Consider the following 12,515-nt stretch of genomic DNA (forward strand, 5'->3'; position numbering starts at 1 on the left):
TATTCTTGTTACCATAACTTAAAAAGAATTCAAGAACTTTCATTAGACTATCTTCTACAATGTTATTTAACTTTTTTTTTAAATTATATTACTGAAGAGAAGTATTTACTTAAATTTGTCAGTCTCTTTTTTACCCAACTATTATTTACACATAAATAGCTGTTGATAAAATCAAATTTTCAACATTTGTTATGCTGCTTACTGGCTTTTGCAATACTAAATGTAACTTGACACCTTGCTAATATTGTTTTTTCATTAGTATTGGCTGTCAAATTAAAAACAGTTTTCTCCTTGTAGAGGTACATTAGTTTTCTTTCAAATATCCCCACAGACTTCTCTCTCACATCGAGATGTTTAGTATTTACAAATCTAAGTAACTTTGACAGCTTCAATTCTCAATAAACTACACTTGGGGCAATTAAAAATAATAGTAAAACTGTATTTGAAATATTCATGGCTGTACACTCAACTTCTCTTTTTATTCTTAACACTCCCAGATGCAGAAGTTCAATCCCTTTTCCTTTCTTTTTTTTTATCGTTAACAAAATGCAACATCTCATTCTATTCATTTATAATTCAAAACTGTCACTCAATAGTAAGCCACACAGGTAGCAAATAATAGCCATTGCATTCCTATTATGTCACCAAACTCTTTTCAGATGCTTCTACTACAATGTAGCAATAAATAGAAAAGATATGCACACTCAACTTTGACACTTTCAAAAGGTTTGGGAAATATTAACTAACGTTAACAAATATTAATAAAAATGTATAATTCTCTAATATTTTAAAAGCTAATAAAATAATTTTGATTATTAATGTAGAATGATATTAGAAAATAATGTAAATTTTAACTGGCTTTTGGGTTTTCAGTCTGGTTTTGGGTCTTTTTTGTCTTTAGTTGATATCTTTAAGTTTTAAACTTACAGTACTAGCATTCACTTATATGGACATCAATATTACATGATAAAAATTTCCACATCCTCCATTATCAACACAGGTAGTATATTTCAAAACTTATATGGACATCAATATTACATGCTAAAAATTTCCACATCCTCTGTTACGGACACACGTAGTATATTTCAACAGCGCACTATCTGTGAAACAAGATCTCAAGGAAATTATAAAATAATTACTAGCATTTCCAATGCGAATTAATTTAAGATGTATGTATTTAGTCATATGGTTGATTTTCACTGTTTATTAGGGTATGCTACATTTAACATACTACACAACAATTTTCTGAATGCAGCTGTTTATGTTGCAAACTCTTTTTAACTATAAATTGTCTTTGTTATTGTTACCTTTCACTGATTATGTGTGCTATTTATAATTGAAGGCTTTAATTTATCAATAATTAGTGTAACAATGAATAATTCATTGTTCACTGGTGAATATACCAGTTAGTGAAAGTAGTACGCAAGTATAATAAAATGATGACTACTTTAGTAATGGTTTTTTGAATCGTCAAAAGTGGAGAGTTCAGATGATGATAACAACAGTTATCCTGTTTGGATATTGATCAAATATGAACTTAAAAGTGAACAAATAAAGTGATCTCAGTGAAGTCCATACATACATCTATATCAAAGGATCAATTTACACTTTTAATTCCCATAAATTCAAGAAACTCACCCATTGGAAAGAATTAAGAGAAACAAATGAAATCAACTTATATATCAGTATTATATATCAACTGGCATATAGTGCAATGGGCATAAATAAAAAACTAACATTTACAAGTTATTTGTGTGCAATTGTAGACAGTATATTTCTGTTTGGTAAAATGTTTAAGAGAAATTGATTTCAGGCTATTCAACTTTTTATTAAAGTAAAACTAGGAATTACAGAACAATATTTCAAATCAATATTGATCATTATAACAGATTATCAAAATACTTTATTCCTTACTCCACACAAAGAATTTTCAATGGACTAGCAGTAAAAATCACATTCAGTTCTTACAATGTTTGTAAAAACAGACTATTGGGGATTTAAAATACAGATGATCTGCAAGGCAGTTACAGAAACCATCATATATCATGATGGCCATGATATATCATGTTGCCATGTTTCATCATATATCTGGGTAGACTCATCATCCCAAGCCCTTAGGAGGTCATCATCACTCGTAAAATCTCCATCATTCAGTCTGTTCTTCATATGGAGAAACAGTGCTAAGTCACATGAAGCGAGATCAGAACAGTAGGAGGGTGCTCTAACAATTTTATTCCAGTGCTCACCAGACACTTGGAGCAAACTTTGGAGCAGTGTGCTGGAGTTTTACCATGATGAAGAAACCAAGTGTCCATCCTTGAGTTTGGGCACAGTTTCTTAGTTTCGACAACTTTAGGCACGAATTCTTCACATACCAATTCCCTACAACAATATTCTGAGTTACCAACACAACTCACTCTGAAACTCCTTTCATACTAAAAAAAAAGTCACTATTCTCTTTACTGATCTGGATTTTCAAACAGCCACTTGGTTTTCTCATCAGTGAACAACCACACTATATTTTGGGCCTTGATCAGGATATTATAATAGTGTACTGTTCACTTAAGGACATGCTCCATTTTCAAATATTTTTTGCATTTCACATCACCATCAAACACGATGTGCCATCTGATCATTTGTCAAGTTACATCACACCCAAAAGTAAAAAGCTTTCTAACTTACAGGTGATTTCGCAGAATAGCATAAATTGTTGGTGCATTAATTTCCTAGGAAACCTTTATTTTATGGTAGGTCACAAACCTGTCTTCCTCAAGCATTTTTTGTACTGCAGCAAAGTTCTCTTACTCATAGATGAAGACTGTCAACCTGATCTTGGAGCATTCTCAAGGTCAAAATTTCCTCTTTCAAACTCTTGGTACTGCCTAATGATTGCTATAAAATGAGAACAATCCCTTCCAAGCACAGGAGTCTTTTCTCTAAACACTGACAAACACAAGACCCATATGCAAAATTGTACAGTATTCAGTTATCAAGTGTGACGACATCAGTACCTCTTTTCACTAACACAGCAAAAAAGCAAGACAATGAGACATTAACTAGAGCAGCTAGAGTGCAGGTTAGGACCTGTCTAAACATGCGCCAACTTGTAACTGCTTGTGATGATCCATTCCATCGTGTTGTAAAAAAATTCCTAGTGCCCTTTGTGCAAATGAAAGTATGTTAACTGAACTCTTTTAGAAAAGAGGAAAGACTTAATTATGACTTTCCTATGGCATTTCTTCATAAAAATGAAGAAATGACTTAGGAAAGGCATAACTAAGTTTTTCCTTTGTTGCTAAAAAAATATATACAATCCCTGATAAAAGTACTAGAAAGTTGATATATTGTTCACACTATGATTCAGGGAAAAGAAATCATGAAAAAAAAACAAGTTTTACTTTTGTAAAACAAAAGAAAGCAAGAAAGCAAGAAGCAAGAAAAGAGAAATTAAGTACAGCTTTCCTAAAATAGCTGGGAAAAACCAGCTTTCCTAAATTGATCAGAAATTATTGATTTTATAGAAGGTTCAACATCACAGATCAAGTTCTGCATAAGTATTTGGATGAAAAAGAATGTTAAAAGCGTGGAAAAAAGTAAAATTTAATACTTTGGAAAAATTATGCTTAAATCTTATACATCAAACACTGTTAAACCGTTAAAAATATGGATTTCATAATATCTGTTATGAAAGAGCTATCAAAAAAGTGGTTAAAATTTAGAGATAAGCCCAGTTCTGATAACATAAGTAAAGCTTAGCAATGTTAAGATTATATGAAGAGAAATAAGTAATAACAAATATTTTGAAAAATTACCTCACAAAAGAGAAAAAAATATTCTGTTTGCAGTAACTTCAATAGATTCTTTTTTCCAATGAACATTGAGAATCCAAAAAGGATTGCAACCAGATGCTACACTGAACTTAAAGAGGCCAAAAGTGTTAAATAAATAAATATATTTATGTACGTGTGTGTATATATCTATTTTATACATTTATGTGTGGAGGAATAATGAAATTTTTCTATATACACAAATTTTCTTTATTCTGTAATTAACTTTTGTCATTTGATTAAATTCTGCAGAGATGAATATTTATCTGCAATCATGAAATCTAGTTTAGAAATTGTACACAGATATTGTTTAAAAAAAGTAAATGCATGTATGTTATTGTTGTACGACTATAACTGGGAAGTAGCTATTAATAGTAGGGTAGGAGGAAATCCTATGATTACTGTGACTATTCATATGATCCTACAATTACTCATACTCCCAATATCCAAATGAAATAGCTACAATTATACTGTTACTTGAAAGTGACTAGTTATGATAAATAAAAAATTCTGGTTCTCAGAAATTATAAAAAAATAAATCTGAAAATTAAATGCTATATACATATATATATACACACACACACACATATATTCTACTGTAGCAATTGTAGGCATATTTGTAATTACAAAAAAATTACCTAGTTTTTGGCCATGTGCCTCCATTTTTTTCCAGTTGTTTACTGCGACGTTGAGTTCGAGGATGATAGCTTTCAATAACAGAGTCCAGCTCAGCAATAGCGTCATCTCTCTCCTGCTCAAACGTGACAGGAGAAGAGTTACGGTTACGTTTGTTATCTTCTGTAGGTGTGCGACGTGCAGCAGACCATTTAGCTACCCGAGGTGGATAAACAGGAGGCTGCTCTGGTGTTGGAAACCTAGCTATACTTTCTCGTTCAGTTTGTGTAGTAGCATTACACATTTTCTTTACTTCAGATGAACATCCTGGCATACAATTGCTACTTTTCAATGTTGTTATTGTCAAAACATCATTTGGTTCATTAAGAATAGTCATTGCTTCACGACAGCTTTTTAAACCATCCATTGTTTTATTATTAATCTGCAAAAATAAATTACATATAAAAATAACATTTATAAAATTTTTTTTTTTAATATCAATTATATAAGCCTTGACATTTGTCTGAAACCAAAGATCAAAACTGAACAAATGCAGATTAAAATAGGTTTATTAGTTACTCACAAAATCAATTAAACTAAACCAATTTTTTGAAGTATGTTTGAACTTCACAATGATGCATGCATAATTTTCTTTGAAGATTTTCTTCACATACATGGTCCTTGGCTGCTATCAACACAACTGTCAAAATCACACCTCTTTCTGTAGCAACTTTAGTTTTGGGAACAGGAGATACTCAAGGGGAAAGAAATCCAGTGAATACAAAGGGGATGGAGCAACATCACAACCTGTTTTCAGGTTAAAAATGATGAACCACTGCTGCCAAACAAGCCAAAGAAGAACAGAAAATCACTAGTACAACAGGATTACATAAATGTACAAAGTTCATTCACCTTTTTAATGTTCTACATAATCATATTGCTATAACACATGTACATCTGCAGGTAAAGTTGATCTTTCCTGCTAGTTCTATCCACAATATCATGGTTTCAAGTATTTCTCATTCTACTGATTAAACAGAAATGGAGAAAGTTTTGAATGGTTTGTTAAGCTATAGTCCTAAAAAACTTAATTTTTTACCACAATAAAGTTTTGTTGTGGCTTTTGCATACAAATTTTTTAGACAATTTTTTAAATTTTATTAAATATAACTGATATTTAATTGATATTCTATCAAAGATAATAAATATTTATTTTTTTTTATTAAAGATAGCTGACTATTATAAAGATTACTGATATAATTAGACTTTTCTTTATTATATTGAAAATGCTGTTAAATTTAACTGTTTACTAAATTTCACTTCATTCCTATTTACTCATATAAGGTTCATTTCTTTTCTATAATCAAAATCTTTTAAAAATGAAATAAACTGTAACATCTATTTAAACAATGTTACATCTTGAATTTTCTGTGCACCTTAAGTCATAACCTAACAAACACTTTTAAAATTAAAAGTAAAATTATTGAATATATGAATATTTTGTTATTTGGTGAATTCATTCAACATTTATAATTCTATTTGTCCATTTTGAAAATTGTAGTTGCACTTGGCTCATCACCTTTCTTTTTATTTATTTTTTGATAGATAACTGTTTTACATTTTTAAAAATAATCAAAATTTCCACATTTCTACTAACTAAAAAATTAAAATAAAAAAAAAAAAAAACTCAGAAATACATTTTGTTTCTTGAATTTATTACAATTCAATATAGAAATATCGAAGAACTGTGATCAGATGTACTAATTTCATCAACTGTATTTTAAATTTTGACAAAATTATGATAAAACTTGCACTATATTAAGTCTTAATTTTCTTTAACCATTCATATACAATAGTAGTACTAGTATGTAAATTATTTACATTTATCACAATTAAAAATCAATTCTGAATTTATAATCAAAATAATAGATTTTTTTTTTTTTTAATACTGAAAACTAAATTATAAAAAAAAATAGAATAATTATAATAGATTAAAAACAAAATAATGATTTAAAATAAAATATATGCCCCAATTGAATAAAGGCAGTGCACTGATTCTTGACTGAAAGGAGTTTTTCTTTATTTACACAATCAGTTCCACCCTTATTTATGGTAAAAATACATTTAAACCATTCCAGGTACTAGAAGCACCAGTACCTATATGTAGAGAGCAAAGAAGTCACTCGTATGGTTGAAAATCACCTACATTTTGTTAAGGTTGGCATACTAACACACATCATCATACTTGCACTTGAAAAGTAACTGTACACCTTTACAAAAACAATTATGTGTTGAAGGATTGTATTCCATGCGCTGTGAGAAATGTTTTCTGCAAAGTTTGGTAATCCTGTGTTGTGTACATCTGATTCTGTGAGCCAATCATGCTGATGACCTAGAGACAAGAAGTGTGTCTGGCTCTTTGTTGTTCATTGTGTGTTCATCACCTATGAACAACTGAGAGTGTGTCTTTCTGTATGTGCTCAAGAGTGATGATACCTTTAAAAAAAGCAATTATTTCTTGTTGAATGTGTTTTCCATGATCATGGTGAGTAAATACAAACAGTAAAATGACTAGTTTTCCATTAGATTTCCAGGTATACCGGTTTCTAATCAACATAGTGTAAGAGAGCTAATTGAAAAATTTAGATAGACAGGATCATTAAAGTCCAATGAGTGAAATGCTAGACCATCAACGTTCGACATAGAAAAACTGCAAGATATCACCTGCTATTCAATGTAATTCCAACAAGTTCATGTAAAAGGTGTCCCAACAGAAAAATATTGGTGTTGCAACTACTAACAAGGCAGTTCATAACAAATTTATTTTCCACACCCCATATAAAATGAAAGCAGTTCAATAGTTATTGGCCACAGACTGTGGAAAGTTTATTCATTACTGTGAATAGCAGATAATTCTGACAATATTTTGGATTACGTTTTCTGTACTGATGAGGCATGATTCCATTTATCAGAATATGTCAATGCACATAAAATTGATATTTACAAACTGTTAACAAGTCTACATGCCTTACATGAAATTCCTCTACATGACTGGAATACTGGGATGTAGATTGCAATATCCAGAAGAATATCTGGCCCAATATTCTTCAGAGAAACAATAAATTTAGCTCATTATTGTTAAATCATTCTCTAGTTCATGAAAGAACTAACCAAGGGGAAGATTAATAATGCTTGTATTCAACAAAGTGGGATGGCAATGTATACAGCCAGGCAGTCCATGAAGTTACAAAAAGAGATTTTTGAAGATCAAATCACTTGATGCGCTTGTGGTCACCACGCTGTCTGGGCTTATACCTACCAGATTTTTACATCTCAAGTTAAGCAAAAAGTAAATCCCCAAAGTTACCAGGAACTTCAAACTGCTGTACACGATTCCACCAACAACATCCATATAATAACTTGTCAAGAGTTTTCAAGTATAAAAAGAGATGCATGCAGATATATCTGGAACTACTGCAAAAAGGTAAGTCAATGTTATGTATCTTTGTACTAGGGAATAACAGATGTATAGTTACTTTAAAAACATACTGTACAAGGCTCAGTAGTGAATACAATGGGAAACTTCTTCATTTCTAACTTTCCTTAGAAGGTATGACATGGGATGCTTGCTGTACTTGAGAATAGCTGTACTAATTTCTGAGTAACTATTTTATGTCAGATCACAAACAATCTTACAGTTATAGGAACTGACAGTATCAAAAAATGAACAATACATTGACTATATTCTTTAGTTTTTAAAATTGATTATGATGCTTCAACTAGAAAAGAGATAAATCCATAGTCTGATCTTAAAAGTAATACACTTCATTGTGTAATTCAAACATTTTCTGTCTCACCAAACACAAATTCTGTTATAAAAATTGAAGAAGCATTGACCAAATCAACAACTGCATTTCAGAAAAGTACAATGTGTTAATGTGATCAACAATTAATGAATGTAGGGTTAATTTTTTATTTAGTCAAACTATTCATGTAACCTATCATTGTTTTAATACAGATGAAGCCCAAAAGTTTCCTTTAGTCATTCTACCAATCTGTCTTCAATTACATTCTCATATAACTTCTATTTCACTAGATCATATTCTTTTTTTCTTTTACAGTAGTACTTCCGGGAAAGTACTTGTACTTTTGCTTGTCTAAAAACAAACTTCTCTCACTCAGCTTACTTTTTTAATTTTCCTTCTCAAAATTTTTTTTTATAAAAAAAATTCAGGAAAAATAAAAATTTGAAGAATTTTACTTATAGAATACTTACACTTAATACTCTGTCACCAACAGCAAGATTACTATCTTTGGCGGCTAAGGAGCCAGGACTTATTTTAGAAATGTAAATTCCAGTTTCTAATGAAAGGCCATGATCATAACTGTTTGTCTGTAACTAAAGAATAAAATAATAAAAAATAATAAGAACAAACCAATTACAAAATATTGATTAAAAACTGTGCTTAATAATACTATTACTGCATAAAATATAAAGAAAAAAGTAACCAAAATAAATAATCATAACTCAAAATTTTAAAAAAATAAAAGAAAACTGTAATGCAAATTAACTAACCTGTGTAGTAAAAAGGCATCGTGCACCAACCCTTCGACGTCTGATAACAATAACAGCATTTCCTCCATTTGAACGCATTGTCTCAAGCACCATGCGCTTACTAACAGCACTACAGTCAAGATTATTCACTCTTACTATACAATCATTTGGTCTACAAACAAAATAACAAAGTAAGCATATACTAAAAATTAAAAGAATTAGTCAAGTACATAATTGAAAGGCACATTAAAATCACATAACTGAAATTATAAATTTAAATAAAATGATGATCCTTATTCATAAAGAATAATTCAAAATTTACATAAGAATAATGCAATATACAAAAAAGAATTATAAAAAAATTAATTAAAATGCTGATATTAACCAGTGCAGATTAGCAAAGGAATTAATGTAATTTTTAAAGGTAAGATATTTTAAAACAAAAATTATCTTCACATAAAGGCTAGAAAAATGCTATTTCAGTTATTATAAGTGTACAATATACTCACAATGGTTCATTGTTATTCATACTGATGTTAGTAATATATTGGAGTGAGTGACTAGGAAGGATTACAAGTATGAGACCACCTACATTTTACCTTTCATTCTGTACATATCTTTTAGATTAGTAAAACATTCCAACACAATAAATAATAAATTCCACTAATGACAATAGTATATGCAAATTAACTTCAACAAGGAAAATACCAACAGTAAGTTGCTTTATTCTAACTAAATTAAAATTTTTTCTAGTGTACATTAGTACAGTATTTTATTATTTACTAGCTTTTACCCGCGGCTTTGCTTGCGGTGAACCTTTAAACGAAATAGCGAGTAACTATGTCATGTCAATCAGCGGCTTTTTGCCCGGGCATTAGCTCTTTAGTTACATCCTGCCATGAAGGATTACAGGTAAAAGTTACAAAGAGGTCAGACCTGCCGTAAGTTCGTACATAAGCAAAAGCGTCTTGAGTGTATTCATGCAGATAACGGGGACTGTTCACAAAAGGAGAAGGTAGAATAACCATCTTGCCTATGTCATAAGGTCTAATATTACCATCTGCGCTAATCGCATCTCGTAGATGAATGTAATTTTCAGCTCGTAATTTCGCCTGGTTTATAGAAATGTAACGAAGGTGTTTGCTCTCTACTTTAATATACATATCTACCAAGAATTGATGAAAGAGTTGTCTTGACCGCAAAAGGAGATTGAAGTCGTGGTCTCGAAGCATCATGTGATACGCATAAAACTCCATGCAGGAAACTTTTTTATTGGGAACTGGCTGTCTTATTGTTGGATTAATGACTGGAATATTGAAATGATATCCTGGCTCACATTTACTGAAAATTAACGGGTACTGCAAAGCATCATAAAATTTATGAGTATCGGCTACGCGTTTCAGCATATTATCACATGCCCATAACACTGTCTCGTGGAGAGCATGGGTCACCAGTAACCAAAACAGCAACTTCATTGATCAACGACGCATTATAACGCCTCTCATGTTCGCCACATGGAGTCCAATCAGGATGAATGACCACTGTGTAATTATCTGGAGGCCAGTTTTCTATTGCATTTTTAAAGGTATTTATAGTATTTTCATACTGTACCTCTTTCGACTCCTTCAATATACTGACGACGGTTTACTTCATTTTCTTCATCACCCATAAAATACACCTGCAAAAATTTATGCTGTTCATTATCTGCTGGAAAAAGTGATCCAATTTGATGATATATCTGTCCTTGTACAGTAAAAGTTGGTGAAAATCACTTATCACTTATCTACTCCAAAGTGCATTCTTATCACTTTATCTACTCCAAAGGATGTCATTTGGAATAATATTTTTTTCACTATAATACCGTCGATATTACAGTGTTGGATTAGCACTTTATTTCATTTACTTACTGGAACGCCAGATGGCGTTGAATTTGGTCAAATTTTTTGTCCGACGATCATACCTACCAATATAAATTTTTTTACCCTCCCGAAAAAATATTGTTTTTTTTCTTTTACTAAAAAGTGTCCTATGTCTTCGCAATACCTTTGAGAATATGTGTACAAAGTTTAATGATGATCGGTTGAGTAGTTTCTGCGTGAAAGCGTAACAAACAAACAAACTCACATTCACATTTATAATATTAGTAAGGATTTTAAATTGATTGTACATCAGCTACAAATTTAAACTGTGAACTTTCTAGCAGTCTTCTGTTAACATCTCTATCTTTCACTCTGTATGTTTGTATCTAATTGTTGTACTAACAAATAAATTAACCACTTACTTTTTAAATTTCCTTAATAATGAATTTACTTTCTAGATTCCTTACTGTGACCACCATGAAAAATTACCTCTTAAGGATGTAATAAGCAAGATAAATAAAAACAAATATGTGTAAAAAGTCACAAGATTAACTAAGCACTTTAAAAAAGTAAATGACATATCTCTATGAAAGGATACAATTGAATATTTTGAGGAGAGATAAACTGGAGAAAAAAATCAATTAAGTATAAGATTAGAAAAAAGAGAGAATTGACAATTAATAAAGGGAAGTTTACATAATAAAATAAAATGACAGCAACTACCTGATAGTGAAATAAAATAAAAAATAGTGTATAACTAATATTTACTAGTTTATAACGTTTTAAAACAGCTTAATATAAATAAGGATAACTTAAATTGAGAGCAATGACTAAAAACATACACAAAATAATTGTAAATAAGATAAGGACATCGATTCAGAATACTACCAAGAGTTCACAAAGAAAGTGAATTATCCAAACAGCAAAAGAATCACATCATCTTACTCTGGAATTGCAGATGAGCAGCTGCAATTAATTGTTTGAAATTTGAGGTATCAACATAATATACATATATACATAATTATAATATAAGAGGTATCTACATAGTATAATTATACTGAAAGTATAATTGCTGTAGTAATTTTATACTCTTTTGACAACTGATTATTTGAAAACCCTGTAAATTGGGTAAAGATGCTGTCATGCTACTTGTATAATACAGAAGTAAAGCTTAAAAGATACTTAGAATGAAGATGGATGAATTCAAAGAGGAATGTTGATTTTTTTTTAATAATACATATATGCTTTAATTAAAAGTCCACAATACATTTATGATAAAAGTATCTTCAATTACTTTAATTTTCCTTCTGCAATACTATTCTTTGCAACAGATGAAATGTAGATGCCGCTATCATTAGGATACTGTGGATCATCCCTTCCCCCGACCAATTCCAAGCCTAAATCTTCATCACTTCCAAGACCACTCTGCAAGAAAATTAATTCTTTGAAAATAGTAAAATACATAGATTAAAAAATGTAGTATATCACAGTAAAATGTAAAAATAGTATCACACTTAGCAAAAAACAAAATCACAAGTAAAAATTTGTTATCACAAACTACCAACTATTTATGAAAATAACAAAATCTTGCAAAATTTTGTTAATAGATTTCATTAAACCAATTACTATTCAAATTTCAAAATAGGAAATTTGGATAAA

General features: G+C 30.3%; 1 protein-coding gene across 2 annotated transcripts in view; it reads right to left on the minus strand.

The window, feature by feature from the left end:
* Nucleotides 1-12,515, minus strand: part of LOC142318344 (disks large homolog 5-like) — a 112,141-nt gene that overhangs the window by 34,446 nt on the left and 65,180 nt on the right. For both annotated transcript variants that reach the window (XM_075354933.1, XM_075354932.1), the window contains exons 12-15: nucleotides 12,151-12,281; nucleotides 9,019-9,169; nucleotides 8,719-8,841; nucleotides 4,466-4,884 (exon numbers count right to left, since the gene is read on the minus strand). In XM_075354933.1, coding sequence (XP_075211048.1) covers nucleotides 4,466-4,884; nucleotides 8,719-8,841; nucleotides 9,019-9,169; nucleotides 12,151-12,281 — 824 coding nt within the window. The remainder of the gene's footprint in view (nucleotides 1-4,465; nucleotides 4,885-8,718; nucleotides 8,842-9,018; nucleotides 9,170-12,150; nucleotides 12,282-12,515) is intronic.

This window comes from Lycorma delicatula, chromosome 1 (assembly GCF_047948215.1).
Source record: "Lycorma delicatula isolate Av1 chromosome 1, ASM4794821v1, whole genome shotgun sequence".
Taxonomy (NCBI): Eukaryota; Metazoa; Arthropoda; class Insecta; order Hemiptera; family Fulgoridae; genus Lycorma; species Lycorma delicatula.